At 40.5% G+C, this 17,723-nt stretch overlaps 3 protein-coding genes across 3 annotated transcripts; all 3 read left to right on the top strand.

The window, feature by feature from the left end:
• Positions 1–2,674: 2,674 nt before the first annotated feature.
• Positions 2,675–3,823, top strand: LOC121841118 (interferon beta-like). Its single transcript, XM_042307509.1, has 5 exons — positions 2,675–2,800; positions 2,897–2,983; positions 3,115–3,264; positions 3,522–3,611; positions 3,716–3,823. Exons 1-5 carry the CDS (start codon positions 2,675–2,677, stop codon positions 3,821–3,823), a joined length of 561 nt encoding a protein of 186 aa, XP_042163443.1.
• Positions 3,824–6,342: 2,519 nt separating this feature from the next.
• LOC121841056 (interferon omega-1-like) lies at positions 6,343–17,524 on the top strand. The gene is given in 6 exon segments (XM_042307095.1): positions 6,343–6,363; positions 6,616–6,719; positions 10,874–10,919; positions 11,070–11,216; positions 11,376–11,483; positions 17,429–17,524. Coding segments are annotated over 6 exon segments (522 nt in total).
• LOC121841121 (interferon beta-like) lies at positions 13,508–14,656 on the top strand. Its single transcript, XM_042307512.1, has 5 exons — positions 13,508–13,633; positions 13,730–13,816; positions 13,948–14,097; positions 14,355–14,444; positions 14,549–14,656. The coding sequence occupies exons 1-5, from the start codon at positions 13,508–13,510 to the stop codon at positions 14,654–14,656; spliced, it is 561 nt and encodes a 186-aa protein (XP_042163446.1).
• Positions 17,525–17,723: the final 199 nt, after the last annotated feature.

Below are 17,723 nucleotides of genomic sequence, written 5' to 3'. Positions count from 1 at the left end.
TTATTTCAGGGTGGACAATTTCCAGTTCTGTTTCCGTAAAGAAAAGTCGAGCGCATGTTTCCAGAGCATGTTTTCAAGAACACACAGGTAAGATACTGAAGTGTATCATGTAGAAATATTTGGATAGAATCAACTAGAGAGTTTGATGTTTTTCAATTTCAAAATGATAAATTGGAAGTTTAACCATGGAATTTATGAGACATCCTAATGCCTAAAACGTTGTTTTCTTTCATACAGGGCGAGGACGTCTCTGTGGTTGCATTAGAGTCTTTGGAGTATATGGCCCAATTATTTAACAGCCTGACTCCTGTCACATGGAACAAAGAAACACTGAACCTGTTCAAAAACAGATGACCTAGTTAAGTTAAGAAATTGGAGGGATGCGTAAGTATGATCCCGCATCTTGTAGCCTAAGTTATATTTGGGGGCAGACAATAATTGGCACAGGTCTTTATTTTGTGATTTAATCTAAGCGATATTTTTTTCTGTACTTTTCTTAAGACGGAACTAATTCACTCACAACCATTTTATATTGTCTTCAGGTCGGGTGTGGTGTTGGGGCATCCTCTGGAGATGGAGGGTCAGTGACTTCAGGCAAAGGGTCTCTGAAAACGTATTTCAACAAGCTAAACACAATCTTGATACAGAAGGTTTCCAATATCAAATGCACTCGAAAATAGGCTAAATTAATCAGAGGAAAAGTTATAGATCTCACAAATCGGAGGAATTTCGCTGAAACTTGGAACTTCCAAGCGCCGTTTTTTGTGTGTCGTCGGATGCGTTGGCGCAGCACCTGTTGTGGTTGAGTTGACTGAAAAAAATGCATGTCTTGTATGCGCTCCAGGAACACAGCGCATGAGCATTTGAGGTCGTGGGAGAGAAGCTTCGCTACAAACTGGTGCAGTTTTAAAATTCCTTGACACCATGGTCAAGCTGTGACGAAGTCGACAACAGAGTCAAGCGGTGAGGAAGAAGCGATCTGATGGACAACCTCATAATCATCATTGGAGACATGTGACATGTCCTTGAGGCTGGCTAATAGATAGATGGGTGATATTTTTACTGACTGACTGATTTATTTATATGTGAATGAAGGCTTTGTAATAATTTATTATAACACTATTAAATGACAAAAACATGCATCTATTATCATATTGTTTTTTTTTTTCATTCATTTAAATATTCAGTCATTCATTTATTCATCCATTCAGGCTTTCATGCATTCAGTTGTGTATAGGTCGTCTACAGTTCAAAACAACACCATAGTGGTCACTCAACCACTATTCTGGTAAATGAGGGATGGGGTTCGAGAAAAGTAACCGCTGTCAGAGAGCTATTGATTCAAGTAATGACCATCCAAGAGATCAACGTTATAGTTTCAAATACATTTTCAAGTTACACAGTGTTTGCTTAGATGTATATTGTTTCAAACAATGTCATAAAAAGTACATTTTGGGTTCTGTTGAGGTAAGAGAGGTAAACTGAGCACATTAGGCCTTTATTAAAAGTTATTTATTCTCCAAGAGTCAATAGGTAGCCTATCTATCATTCATTTAAAAGTCCAAAATTGGATGTAGAAATCGCAGAAATTGCCCCTTTAACTCAGCATATCCAAGACGATGAAACTAAGTGTTGTTAGGAATTAGGATGTAGGTATTTTTCTACTAAGCCTACTAAGAGCACATTAGTTTATATAGTCTCTCGTAAGTAATAAATAGTCAAATGGTAATGTTAGCCTGATTATTCAGATACAGACGTCATAAAATGCTGGTTGATTTGTATTTGATCATCAGTTATTATCAACAGTTTAATTGAAATGTATCGATATGAATGGGATTAGAGACAGAAGATGCAAACAGAACGAGATCAATATGAAATCATCATCTCTCACTCCCTCTGTCACACACACACACACACACACACACACACACACACACACACACACACACACACACACACACACACACACACACACACACACACACACACACACACACACACACACACACACACACACACACACAGGGGGAAAAAAAACAATCAAATTGCAGTTTTGTGATTAACAAACAAACATGGTAGAAGGCCTTCCCTTAGTCCATAAAAGTGCTATTAGTTTAATAATGGTGTTTATAAAGACAAATAGAGGTCTACTGCATTCATTGTAAAGTTAAGGGGTCGATACTCTCTCTCTCTCTCTCTCTCTCTCTCTCTCTCTCTCTCTCTCTCTCTCTCTCCCTCTCCATCTCTCTCCGTCTCCTTCTCCTTTGAGCCTATCAGTTCTTTTTTTAAACCTACTTAGGACAATGTTCCTCCTATGAAGGAAAACTCGAAACATGATGAGAGGGAAGTGGAGCACACGAAAAGAGAAATCCGGTCTTGCGGTTCACTTGGCAAAACTTTCCCAAATTCATTCATTTCAACTCTTAATTTAGCGAGACACCCTTTCACTTTTTGTACATCCATTCCATCCTCACTATTTAAGATAATCCGCAGATATGGGATCAGAACACAAACCAAATTCTGACTGGAGGAAATTTGCAATATACTGGCAACAGGTAAATCAACAACATGCTATCATTTGATCATTGCTTCAGGCTTCAATTAATTCATTATTTTCAGGATTATATTCAACTAACAATGACCATCTGTTGCAGATCATCTAACTACCATAAGAATGGCAATTCAGACTATCACTTGGATGAGCGCCTTCCTCTGCCTCGCGCAAGTTTTCTCGATGCCCATGCCTTGCCAGCTACAAGGACAGCTGGTGCGAACAACCCACAACCTACTGAGAGACATGGTAGATTTTATAAATTACTTTTGACTTGAGATGTATTATCCAACTATGTTTAACTGAATAGCTCAACGTGAAAAATGTGTTTTCTCCTTCTTTCAGGGGGGTCATTTTCCTCTGGAGTGCCTGCAGGAGAATGTCTTCATGGCATTCCCAGCCACCTCGTTTGCAACCTCCGGGGCGCCACAGGTAAGGGCAAGCGAGCATATTCAAGAGTTCTTTACAGCATGAAAGAGTATTTGCAACCGTTAGGATTAGAAAGTAGAACACTTTACACGGCCATTTATGTTAATTGAAATTATTGTTGTTGTCCGTTTCAGTTGAGCAGCGGTGCTGCTAAGGCTATTTATGAGACATTAAAGAACATCGACACATTGTTCGGAACTGACGAACTGCCGACAATGTGGGACCAACAGAAGTTGGAGTATTTTCAGAACATTATCTACCGTCAGATTGAAGAGAGCGAGTGTGTGAGTACCTACCTAGGCCAATACAGATAGCTTAACTGTTTAAGTGTGGTATGGTGACATTTGAATTATTTTATTCTTGTGTCAGATGATGGGGAGTGTGGATACACGTGATTATCTAGTCAGGGCAAAGATGCTGAATACCTACTTTAGGAACATCGCGGCAGTCATAAAATAAAAAGTAGGGTACAAGCAAATACACTGTAATGGATGCATTTTAATTATTATTCATCGCCTGCCTCTTTCCTCCTTTCTGGCAGATGAGCAGTGTGGATACAAGTGATTATCCCATCAGGGCAGAGGGCCTGAAGACATACTTTGGGAACATTGCAGCAGTTTTAAAAGAAAAGGTAGGATATAGTTTGAAAACAAATAGACACATTGTTTTGATAATATCTCTGCATAGGATAATATTACCCTACATTGCTCTAACAATTTATTTTTATTTTCACAGAATTTCAGTTACTGCGCCTGGGAAGTGGTTCGAAAAGAACTCCTGTACACCCTAGAATTCATTCTGAAACACACCTCTGACAGCCTTCTGTGGTCCAACAGAACATGAATTTGAACTTGCAGATCTTTTTTACTAATGTGTTTTACAATTGTGCTTGATTTTTAAAGCCTTCTATTCTACAATCATGCAATGTGCAATGTCAAACAGCAATATTATACATGTATTTATTTATGTATTTATTTATTTATTTATCAAGGTTATTTATTGATGTAGGCCTACTTATATATTTATTTATTTATTTATTTATCAAGGTTATTTATTGATGTAGGCCTATTTATGAATCTATTTATCTATTTGAAAATCGTGCCTTTTGTTGCTCTTCATCAAATGTTAAGTTAATAAAATAAAAAATACTTTTAAATATTTGTAATCTGAGTGCTCATTCTGTATCCAAGTCCAAGGTGTGATTTTATGTAGTTATTTTCTATTTCACCTTTATTTAACCAGGTAGGCCAGTTGAGAACGAGTTCTCATTTACAACTGCGACACTGCCAAGATAAAGCAAAGCAGTGCGACAAAAACAACAACACAGAGTTACACATAAACAAACGTATAGTCAATAACACAATAGAAAAATCTATGTGCAGTGTGTGCAAATGTAGAAGAGTATGGGGATAAGGCAATAAACAGGCCATAGAGGCCAAATAATTACAATTTAGCATTAACAATGGAGTGATAGACGTGCAGATGATGATGTGCAAGTAGAGATACTGGGGTGCAAAAGAGCAAGAGGGTAAGTAATAATATGTGGATGAGGTAGTTTGGTTTGCTATTTACAGATTGGCTGTGTACAGCTACAGTGATCGGTAAGCTGCTCTGACAGCTGATGCTTAAAGTTAGAGAGGGAGACATGTGTCTCCAGCTTCAGTGATTTTTGCAATTAATTCCAGTCATTGGCAGCAGAGAACTGGAAGGAATGGCGGCTAAAGCAAGTGTTGGCTTTGGGGATGACCAGTGAAATATACCTGCATATACCTGCTGGAGGGCGTGCTAAGGGTGGGTGTTGCTATGGTGACCAGTGATCTGGGATAAGGCGGGACTTTACCTAGCAAAAACGTATAGATAACCTGGAGCCAGTGGGTTTGGCAACGAATATGTAGTGAGGGCCAGCCAACGAGAGCATACAGGTCGCAGTGGTGGGTAGTATATGGGGCTTTGGTGACAAAACGGATGGCGCTGTGATAGACTACATCCAGTTTGCTAAGTAGAGTGTAGGAGGATATTTAGTCAATAACATCGCCTTAGTCAAGGATTGGTAGGATAGTCAGTTTTACGAGGGTATGTTTGGTGGCATGGGTGATGGAGGCTTTGTTGTGAAGTAGGACGCCGATTCTAGATTTAATTTTGGGTTGGAGATGCTTAATGTGAGTCTGGAAGGAGAGTTTACAGGCTAACCAGACACCTAGGTATTTGTAGTTGTTTCACATATTCTAAGTCAAAACCGTCCAGAGTCGTGTTGCTATTAATGCAAGAGGGTGCGGCAGCAATCGATGGAAGAGCATGCACTTAATTTTACTAGCAATTAAAAGCAGTTGGAGGCCACGGAAGGAGTGTTGTATGGCGTTGAAGCTCTTTTGGAGGTTTGTTAGCACAGTGTCCAAAGAAGGGCTAGATGTCTACAGAATGGTGTCGTCTGCGTAGAGGTGGATCAGAGAATCATCAGCAGCAAGAGCTACATCATTGAAATATTCATAGAAAAGAGTCAGCGTGAGAATTGAACCTTGTGGTACCCCAATAGCGGGCATTAAGATTTTGTAAAATGCTCAGGACATATGCACGGATGGCAGTACAATTAGTCCTATAGCCTACTAATCCATAAAGGAAAGCCATTAAAACAAGTCAAATGTATCTTCTCAAAATGTAGATATATTCAAATGCCTTTTTCAATTAAGTGTGTTTTATCACTGGACAGGGCTGGCCTGTTTTGGACAGTGTACTTTGAGCACCTATACAACTTCCGTTCCAACCATGGAGATACTATTACATTATTAGAATTGCTCATTCTATGGTTCCAACCCATCTATGAAATTGTGTTCCACAATCAATAACGTATTAGGAGTAATATTCGCCGAATAGAATGCAAAGGTGCACAGTGTATTCTGTTATCATGAAATGCATTGCTCCAATGTAATTCTTTGCATAGACATGTATGAAAACTGTTCACTATCTTTACGTTTTTCATGATTCATTTCACAATAGCATAATTAAGAATCACCCGTTGAAAATTGGGGCTTATCAAGGGAATCATTCAACCTTCTTCACAGTGTTTTCCCTGTACACCAAGTCAGAACCGAAGGATAAAAAAACGGGGCATATAAGCAGACAATGAACGATCTAAAAATATTCGATGGTAACTTGTCTTACTCAAGAAAGCAAAAAAGAGACCATTTTTGTATGCAGCTTTATTAACTCAATGATTGTTGTTGTTTTTCTACATTGTTTACAAACTGATATGTGAAACTTATTGATGCCAAAATAACAAGTAAAACAGGCAACAACAAAAAAAAGTTAAACAAATGTAATTTTTCTGCTGTTGTGTATAGACTTTTTTTGTTGTAGTTAAACATATGGGGCTCAAAACAGGTGGGGTACGGTTGGAAAACCGGTCGCCACTGGGTGGGTCCAATATCAAATGCTCTCGAATAGAGGCTACATTAATCTGAGCAAATTCTAAATCACCACAAATAGGATGCATTTTGCTGCCACAAATCACATATGAAACTGGGAACTTCCAAGCGCCTTTGTGGTGTCATACGACGCCTTGGCAGCGCACCTGCTGTGGTTGAGTTGAGTGAAGACATAAAATATATATATATATTTATATATTGTGTGCTCTCCAGGAACATAGCGCATGCGCATGGGAGATCACACGAGTGGAGGTTCGCGACAACCTGGTGCAGTTCAAGAAATTCCTCGACAGCAGTCAAGCCTTGAGGAAGAAGAGGTCTGTTGGAGAACCACATAATCATCATTGGAGACATGTGACATGTTTCTGAGCCCGGCTAATAGATTGACAGCTGATATATTTACTGACTGAATTATTTATTTATAAACATGGTTGACTGACATTTATATGTGAAGGCTATGAAGTTATTCCTTTATAATAAAATCAAATAATTATTCTCTCATCATTTTTATTAATTCGTTTATATATTCAGTCATTCATCCTTTCATTCTTTCATGCATTCATTTGTTAATAGACTGACTTTTTTAAAGGAGCAGTCTGCTATTCAAACAACACCAAAACGGTCAATGAACCACTATTTTTCTCAATAGCTGAGGATTGGGGTTGGAGAAAAGTAATCATTGTCAAAGAACTAAGGATGAAAGGACTGTCCATCTACGAGATTAAAGTTATGGGCCAGTTTGACCTACATTTGGAAGCTGTACCGTGTTTACCTACGTGTTTTACCTACCTACGTGTTTTACCTACGATAATGTTATCACAACACATTGGCAAAGTGGTTTATTCTTGCAGGTCTGCTAGTCTCTCCGAACGACGAAAAAATCAAATATTCATGCTAGCCTTTAAATGGTTGAGTATCTACCTGACTCTGTCCTGTTCTGCTTATACACGGCAGCATCTGAACTGTGCATGTGGACGCAATTCATGCGCTAGCACACACTTTTTTTCACCTGTCCACTATTTGATGTGTACAATTTGATGCTCAATATATCTCATTATTAGACCTATTTTATTATAGGACGTTTTATAGGCCCTGCATGTCCCCAGGCACCCTCATTTGTTGACTTCTGTGATCGAAAAAGCCTTGGTTTCATGCATGTCAACATCAGAAGCCTCCTCCCTAAGTTTGTTTTACTCACTGCTCTAGCACACTCTGCTAACCCCGATGTCCTTGCTGTGTCTGAATCCTGGCTCAGGAAGGCCACCAAAAATTCAGAGATTTCCATACCCAACTATAACATCTTCCGTCAAGATAGAACTGCCAAAGGGGGAGGAGTTGCAGTCTACTGCAGAGAGAGCCTGCAAAGTAATGTCATACTTTCCAGGTCCATACCCAAACAGTTCGAACTACTAATTTTGAAAATTACTCTCTCCAGAAATAAGTCTCTCACTGTTGCCGCCTGCTACCGACCCCCCTCAGCTCCCAGCTGTGCCCTGGACACCATTTGTGAATTGATCGCCCCCCATCTAGCCTCAGAGTTTGTTCTGTTAGGTGACCTAAACTGGGATATGCTTAACACCCCGCCAGTCCTACAATCTAAGCTAGATGCCCTCAATCTCACACAAATCATCAAGGAACCCACCAGGTACAACCCTAACTCTGTAAACAAGGGCACCCTCATAGACGTCATCCTGACCAACTGGCCCTCCAAATACACCTCCGCTGTCTTCAACCAGGATCTCAGCGATCACTGCCTCATTGCCTGTATCCGCTACGGAGCCGCAGTCAAACGACCACCCCTCATCACTGTCAAACGCTCCCTAAAACACTTCTGTGAGCAGGCCTTTCTAATCGACCTGGCCCGGGTATCCTGGAAGGACATTGACCTCATCCCGTCAGTTGAGGATGCCTGGTCATTCTTTAAAAGTAACTTCCTCACCATTTTAGATAAGCATGCTCCGTTCAAAATGCAGAACTAAGAACAGATATAGCCCTTGGTTCACCCCAGACCTGACTGCCCTCGACCAGCACAAAAACATCCTGTGGCGGACTGCAATAGCATCGAATAGTCCCGTGATATGCAACTGTTCAGGGAAGTCCGGAACCAATACACGCAGTCAGTCAGGAAAGCTAAGGCCAGCTTCTTCAGGCAGAAGTTTGCATCCTGTAGCTCCAACTCCAAAAAGTTCTGGGACACTGTGAAGTCCATGGAGAACAAGAGCACCTCCTCCCAGCTGCCCACTGCACTGAGGATAGGTAACACGGTCACCACCGATAAATCCATGATTATCGAAAACTTCAATAAGCATTTCTCAACGGCTGGCCATGCCTTCCGCCTGGCTACTCCAACCTCGGCCAACAGCTCCGCCCCCCCGGCAGCGCCTCGCCCAAGCCTCTCCAGGTTCTCCTTTACCCAAATCCAGATAGCAGATGTTCTGAAAGAGCTGCAAAACCTGGACCCGTACAAATCAGCTGGGCTTGACAATCTGGACCCCCTATTTCTGAAACTATCCGCCGCCATTGTCTCAACCCCTATTACCAGCCTGTTCAACCTCTCTTTCATATCGTCTGAGATCCCCAAGGATTGGAAAGCTGCCGCAGTCATCCCCCTCTTCAAAGGGGGAGACACCCTGGACCCAAACTGTTACAGACCTATATCCATCCTGCCCTGCCTATCTAAGGTCTTCGAAAGCCAAGTCAACAAACAGGTCACTGACCATCTCGAATCCCACCGTACCTTCTCCGCTGTGCAATCTGGTTTCCGAGCCGGTCACGGGTGCACCTCAGCCACGCTCAAGGTACTAAATGATATCATAACCGCCATCGATAAAAGACAGTACTGTGCAGCCGTCTTCATCGACCTTGCCAAGGCTTTCGACTCTGTCAATCACCATATTCTTATCGGCAGACTCAGTAGCCTCGGTTTTCGGATGACTGCCTTGCCTGGTTCACCAATTACTTTGCAGACAGAGTTCAGTGTGTCAAATCGGAGGGCATGCTGTCCGGTCCTCTGGCAGTCTCTATGGGGGTGCCACAGGGTTCAATTCTCGGGCCGACTCTTTTCTCTGTATATATCAATGATGTTGCTCTTGCTGCGGGCGATTCCCTGATCCACCTCTACGCAGACGACACCATTCTATATACTTTTGGCCCGTCATTGGACACTGTGCTATCTAACCTCCAAACAAGCTTCAATGCCATACAACACTCCTTCCGTGGCCTCCAACTGCTCTTAAACGCTAGTAAAACCAAATGCATGCTTTTCAACCGATCGCTGCCTGCACCCGCATGCCCGACTAGCATCACCACCCTGGATGGTTCCGACCTTGAATATGTGGACATCTATAAGTACCTAGGTGTCTGGCTAGACTGCAAACTCTCCTTCCAGACTCATATCAAACATCTCCAATCGAAAATCAAATCAAGAGTCGGCTTTCTATTCTGCAACAAAGCCTCCTTCACTCACGCCGCCAAGCTTACCCTAGTAAAACTGACTATCCTACCGATCCTCGACTTCGGCGATGTCATCTACAAAATGGCTTCCAACACTCTACTCAGCAAACTGGATGCAGTCTATCACAGTGCCATCCGTTTTGTCACTAAAGCACCTTATACCACCCACCACTGCGACTTGTATGCTCTGGTCGGCTGGCCCTCGCTACATATTCGTCGCCAGACCCACTGGCTCCAGGTCATCTACAAGTCCATGCTAGGTAAAGCTCCGCCTTATCTCAGTTCACTGGTCACGATGGCAACACCCATCCGTAGCACGCGCTCCAGCAGGTGTATCTCACTGATCATCCCTAAAGCCAACACCTCATTTGGCCGCCTTTTGTTCCAGTACTCTGCTGCCTGTGACTGGAACGAATTGCAAAAATCGCTGAAGTTGGAGACTTTTATCTCCCTCACCAACTTCAAACATCAGCTATCTGAGCAGCTGACCGATCGCTGCAGCTGTACATAGTCTATTGGTAAATAGCCCACCCATTTTCACCTACCTCATCCCCATACTGTTTTTATTTATTTACTTTTCTGCTCTTTTGCACACCAATATCTCTACCTATACATGACCATCTGATCATTTATCACTCCAGTGTTAATCTGCAAAATTGTAGTTATTCGCCTACCTCCTCATGCCTTTTGCACACATTGTATATAGACTCCCCCTTTGTTTTCTACTGTGTTATTGACTTGTTAATTGTTTATTCCATGTGTAACTCTGTGTTGTCTGCTCACACTGCTATGCTTTATCTTGGCCAGGTCGCAGTTGCAAATGAGAACTTGTTCTCAACTAGCCTACCTGGTTAAATAAAGGTGAAATAAATAAAAAAAAAAATCAAAATACAACCAATGCCTTCACTCTCTGTACCACAATGTTTCATTTGTGGATACTATTCCAATACAGTTCACTTTTTGATATTGATATGACTTTATTTCAGGGTGGAGAATTTCCAGTTCTGTTTCCGTAAAGAAAAGTCGAGCGCATATTTCCAGAGCATGTTATCAAGAACACACAGGTAAGATACTGAAGTGTATCATGTAGCAATATTTGGATTGAATCAACTAGAGAGTTTGATGTTTTTCAATTTCAAAATGATAAATTGGAAGTTTAACCATGGAATTTATGAGACATCCTAATGCCTAAAACGTTGTTTTCTTTCATACAGGGGGAGGACGTCTCTGTGGTTGCATTAGAGTCTTTGGAGTATATGGCCCAATTATTTAACAGCCTGACTCCTGTCACATGGAACAAAGAAACACTGAACCTGTTCAAAAACAGATGACCTAGTTAAGTTAAGAAATTGGAGGGATGCGTAAGTATGATCCCGCATCTTGTAGCCTAAGTTATATTTGGGGGGCAGACAATAATTGGCACAGGTCTTTATTTTGTGATTTAATCTAAGCGATATTTTTTTCTGTACTTTTCTTAAGACGGAACAAATTCACTCACAACCATTTTATATTGTCTTCAGGTCGGGTGTGGTGTTGGGGCATCCTCTGGAGATGGAGGGTCAGTGACTTCAGGCAAAGGGTCTCTGAAAACGTATTTCAACAAGCTAAACACAATCTTGATACAGAAGGTTTCCAATATCAAATGCACTCGAAAATAGGCTAAATTAATCAGAGGAAAAGTTCTAGATCACCACAAATCGGAGGAATTTCGCTGAAACTTGGAACTTCCAAGCGACGTTTTTTGTGTGTCGTCGGATGCGTTGGCGCAGCACCTGTTGTGGTTGAGTTGACTGAAAAAAATGCATGTCTTGTATGCGCTCCAGGAACACAGCGCATGAGCATTTGAGGTCGTGGGAGAGAAGCTTCGCTACAAACTGGTGCAGTTTTAAAAATTCCTTGACACCATGGTCAAGCTGTGACGAAGTCGACAACAGAGTCAAGCGGTGAGGAAGAAGCGATCTGATGGACAACCTCATAATCATCATTGGAGACATGTGACATGTCCTTGAGGCTGGCTAATAGATAGATGGGTGATATTTTTACTGACTGACTGATTTATTTATATGTGAATGAAGGCTTTGTAATAATTTATTATAACACTATTAAATGACAAAAACATGCATCTATTATCATATTGTTTTTTTTTTCCCATTCATTTAAATATTCAGTCATTCATTTATTCATCCATTCAGGCTTTCATGCATTCAGTTGTTTATAGGTCGTCTACAGTTCAAAACAACACCATAGTGGTCACTCAACCACTATTCTGGTAAATGAGGGATGGGGTTCGAGAAAAGTAACCGCTGTCAGAGAGCTATTGATTCAAGTAATGACCATCCAAGAGATCAACATTATAGTTTCAAATACATTTTCAAGTTACACAGTGTTTGCTTAGATGTATATTGTTTCAAACAATGTCATAAAAAAGTACATTTTGGGTTCTGTTGAGGTAAGAGAGGTAAACTGAGCACATTAGGCCTTTATTAAAAGTTATTTATTCTCCAAGAGTCAATAGGTAGCCTATCTATCATTCATTTAAAAGTCCAAAATTGGATGTAGAAATCGCAGAAATTGCCCCTTTAACTCAGCATATCCAAGACGATGAAACTAAGTGTTGTTAGGAATTAGGATGTAGGTATTTTTCTACTAAGCCTACTAAGAGCAAATTAGTTTATATAGTCTCTCGTAAGTAATAAATAGTCAAATGGTAATGTTAGCCTGATTATTCAGATACAGACGTCATAAAATGCTGGTTGATTTGTATTTGATCATCAGTTATTATCAACAGTTTAATTGAAATGTATCGATATGAATGGGATTAGAGACAGAAGATGCAAACAGAACGAGATCAATATGAAATCATCATCTCTCACTCCCTCTGTCACACACACACACACACACACACACACACACACACACACACACACACACACACACACACACACACACACACACACACACACACACACACACACACACACACACACACACACACAAACACACACACACAGGGAAAAAAAACAAAAAAACAATCAAATTGCAGTTTTGTGATTAACAAACAAACATGGTAGAAGGCCTTCCCTTCGTCCATAGAAGTGCTATTAGTTTAATAATGGTGTTTATAAAGACATATAGAGGTCTACTGCATTCATTGTAAAGTTAAGGGGTCGATACTCTCTCTCTCTCTCTCTCTCTCTCTCTCTCTCTCTCTCCCTCTCCATCTCTCTCCGTCTCCTTCTCCTTTGAGCCTATCAGTTATTTTTTTAAACCTACTTAGGACAATGTTCCTCCTATGAAGGAAAACTCGAAACATGATGAGAGGGAAGTGGAGCACACGAAAAGAGAAATCCGGTCTTGCGGTTCACTTGGCAAAACTTTCCCAAATTCATTCATTTCAACTCTTAATTTAGCGAGACACCCTTTCACTTTTTGTACATCCATTCCATCCTCACTATTTAAGATAATCCGCAGATATGGGATCAGAACACAAACCAAATTCTGACTGGAGGAAATTTGCAATATACTGGCAACAGGTAAATCAACAACATGCTATCATTTGATCATTGCTTCAGGCTTCAATTAATTCATTATTTTCAGGATTATATTCAACTAACAATGACCATCTGTTGCAGATCATCTAACTACCATAAGAATGGCAATTCAGACTATCACTTGGATGAGCGCCTTCCTCTGCCTCGCGCAAGTTTTCTCGATGCCCATGCCTTGCCAGCTACAAGGACAGCTGGTGCGAACAACCCACAACCTACTGAGAGACATGGTAGATTTTATAAATTACTTTTGACTTGAGATGTATTATCCAACTATGTTTAACTGAATAGCTCAACGTGAAAAATGTGTTTTCTCCTTCTTTCAGGGGGGTCATTTTCCTCTGGAGTGCCTGCAGGAGAATGTCTTCATGGCATTCCCAGCCACCTCGTTTGCAACCTCCGGGGCGCCACAGGTAAGGGCAAGCGAGCATATTCAAGAGTTCTTTACAGCATGAAAGAGTATTTGCAACCGTTAGGATTAGAAAGTAGAACACTTTACACGGCCATTTATGTTAATTGAAATTATTGTTGTTGTCCGTTTCAGTTGAGCAGCGGTGCTGCTAAGGCTATTTATGAGACATTAAAGAACATCGACACATTGTTCGGAACTGACGAACTGCCGACAATGTGGGACCAACAGAAGTTGGAGTATTTTCAGAACATTATCTACCGTCAGATTGAAGAGAGCGAGTGTGTGAGTACCTACCTAGGCCAATACAGATAGCTTAACTGTTTAAGTGTGGTATGGTGACATTTGAATTATTTTATTCTTGTGTCAGATGATGGGGAGTGTGGATACACGTGATTATCTAGTCAGGGCAAAGATGCTGAATACCTACTTTAGGAACATCGCGGCAGTCATAAAATAAAAAGTAGGGTACAAGCAAATACACTGTAATGGATGCATTTTAATTATTATTCATCGCCTGCCTCTTTCCTCCTTTCTGGCAGATGAGCAGTGTGGATACAAGTGATTATCCCATCAGGGCAGAGGGCCTGAAGACATACTTTGGGAACATTGCAGCAGTTTTAAAAGAAAAGGTAGGATATAGTTTGAAAACAAATAGACACATTGTTTTGATAATATCTCTACATAGGATAATATTACCCTACATTGCTCTAACAATTTATTTTTATTTTCACAGAATTTCAGTTACTGCGCCTGGGAAGTGGTTCGAAAAGAACTCCTGTACACCCTAGAATTCATTCTGAAACACACCTCTGACAGCCTTCTGTGGTCCAACAGAACATGAATTTGAACTTGCAGATCTTTTTTTACTAATGTGTTTTACAATTGTGCTTGATTTTTAAAGCCTTCTATTCTACAATCATGCAATGTGCAATGTCAAACAGCAATATTATACATGTATTTATTTATGTATTTATTTATCAAGGTTATTTATTGATGTAGGCCTACTTATATATTTATTTATTAATCAAGGTTATTTATTGATGTAGGTCTATTTATGAATCTATTTATCTATTTGAAAATCGTGCCTTTTGTTGCTCTTCATCAAATGTTAAGTTAATAAAATAAAAAATACTTTTAAATATTTGTAATCCGAGTGCTCATTCTGTATCCAAGTCCAAGGTGTGATTTTATGTAGTTATTTTCTATTTCACCTTTATTTAACCAGGTAGGCCAGTTGAGAACGAGTTCTCATTTACAACTGCGACACTGCCAAGATAAAGCAAAGCAGTGCGACAAAAACAACAACACAGAGTTACACATAAACAAACGTATAGTCAATAACACAATAGAAAAATCTATGTGCAGTGTGTGCAAATGTAGAAGAGTATGGGGGATAAGGCAATAAACAGGCCATAGAGGCCAAATAATTACAATTTAGCATTAACAATGGAGTGATAGAAGTGCAGATGATGATGTGCAAGTAGAGATACTGGGGTGCAAAAGAGCAAGAGGGTAAGTAATAATATGTGGATGAGGTAGTTTGGTTTGCTATTTACAGATTGGCTGTGTACAGCTACAGTGATGGTAAGCTGCTCTGACAGCTGATGCTTAAAGTTAGAGAGGGAGACATGTGTCTCCAGCTTCAGTGATTTTTGCAATTAATTCCAGTCATTGGCAGCAGAGAACTGGAAGGAATGGCGTCTAAAGCAAGTGTTGGCTTTGGGGATGACCAGTGAAATATACCTGCATATACCTGCTGGAGGGCGTGCTAAGGGTGGGTGTTGCTATGGTGACCAGTGATCTGGGATAAGGCGGGACTTTACCTAGCAAAAACGTATAGATAACCTGGAGCCAGTGGGTTTGGCAACTAATATGTAGTGAGGGCCAGCCAACGAGAGCATACAGGTCGCAGTGGTGGGTAGTATATGGGGCTTTGGTGACAAAACGGATGGCGCTGTGATAGACTACATCCAGTTTGCTAAGTAGAGTGTAGGAGGATATTTAGTGAATAACATCGCCTTAGTCAAGGATTGGTAGGATAGTCAGTTATACGAGGGTATGTTTGGTGGCATGGGTGATGGAGGCTTTGTTGTGAAGTAGGACGCCGATTCTAGATTTAATTTTGGGTTGGAGATGCTTAATGTGAGTCTGGAAGGAGAGTTTACAGGCTAACCAGACACCTAGGTATTTGTAGTTGTTTCACATATTCTAAGTCAAAACCGTCCAGAGTCGTGTTGCTATTAATGCAAGAGGGTGCGGCAGCAATCGATGGAAGAGCATGCACTTAATTTTACTAGCAATTAAAAGCAGTTGGAGGCCACCGAAGGAGTGTTGTATGGCGTTGAAGCTCTTTTGGAGGTTTGTTAGCACAGTGTCCAAAGAAGGGCTAGATGTCTACAGAATGGTGTCGTCTGCGTAGAGGTGGATCAGAGAATCATCAGCAGCAAGAGCTACATCATTGAAACATTCATAGAAAAGAGTCAGCGTGAGAATTGAACCTTGTGGTACCCCAATAGCGGGCATTACGATTTGTAAAATGCTCAGGACATATGCACGGATGGCAATACAATTAGTCCTATAGCCTACTAATCCATAAAGGAAAGCCATTAAAACAAGTCAAATGTATCTTCTCAAAATGTAGATATATTCAAATGCCTTTTTTCAATTAAGTGTGTTTTATCACTGGACAGGGCTGGCCTGTTTTGGACAGTGTACTTTACTTTGAGCACCTATACAACTTCCGTTCCAACCATGGAGATACTATTACATTATTAGAATTGCTCATTCTATGGTTCCAACCCATCTATGAAATTGTGTTCCACAATCAATAACGTATTAGGAGTAATATTCGCCGAATAGAATGCAAAGGTGCACAGTGTATTCTGTTATCATGGAATGCATTGCTCCAATGTAATTCTTTGCATAGACATGTATGAAAACTGTTCACTATCTTTACGTTTTTCATGATTCATTTCACAATAGCATAATTAAGAATCACCCGTTGAAAATTGGGGCTTATCAAGGGAATCATTCAACCTTCTTCACAGTGTTTTCCCTGTACACCAAGTCAGAACCGAAGGATAAAAAAACGGGGCATATAAGCAGACAATGAACGATCTAAAAATATTCGATGGTAACTTGTCTTACTCAAGAAAGCAAAAAAGAGACCATTTTTGTATGCAGCTTTATTAACTCAATGATTGTTGTTGTTTTTCTACATTGTTTACAAACTGATATGTGAAACTTATTGATGCCAAAATAACAAGTAAAACAGGCAACAACAAAAAAAAGTTAAACAAATGTAATTTTTCTGCTGTTGTGTATAGACTTTTTTTGTTGTAGTTAAACATATGGGGCTCAAAACAGGTGGGGTACGGTTGGAAAACCGGTCGCCACTGGGTGGGTCCAATATCAAATGCTCTCGAATAGAGGCTACATTAATCTGAGCAAATTCTAAATCACCACAAATAGGATGCATTTTGCTGCCACAAATCACATATGAAACTGGGAACTTCCAAGCGCCTTTGTGGTGTCATAGGACGCCTTGGCAGCGCACCTGCTGTGGTTGAGTTGAGTGAAGACATAAAATATATATATATTGTGTGCTCTCCAGGAACATAGCGCATGCGCATGGGAGATCACGCGAGTGGAGGTTCGCGACAACCTGGTGCAGTTCAAGAAATTCCTCGACAGCAGAGTCAAGCCATGAGGAAGAAGAGGTCTGTTGGAGAACCACATAATCATCATTGGAGACATGTGACATGTTTCTGATCCCGGCTAATAGATTGACAGCTGATATATTTACTGACTGAATTATTTATTTATAAACATGGTTGACTGACATTTATATGTGAAGGCTATGAAGTTATTCCTTTATAATAAAATCAAATAATTATTCTCTCATCATT

Source organism: Oncorhynchus tshawytscha, linkage group LG27, assembly GCF_018296145.1.
Source record: "Oncorhynchus tshawytscha isolate Ot180627B linkage group LG27, Otsh_v2.0, whole genome shotgun sequence".
In the NCBI taxonomy this organism is placed as follows: Eukaryota; Metazoa; Chordata; class Actinopteri; order Salmoniformes; family Salmonidae; genus Oncorhynchus; species Oncorhynchus tshawytscha.
This window is presented reverse-complemented; position numbering and strand designations above follow the sequence as displayed.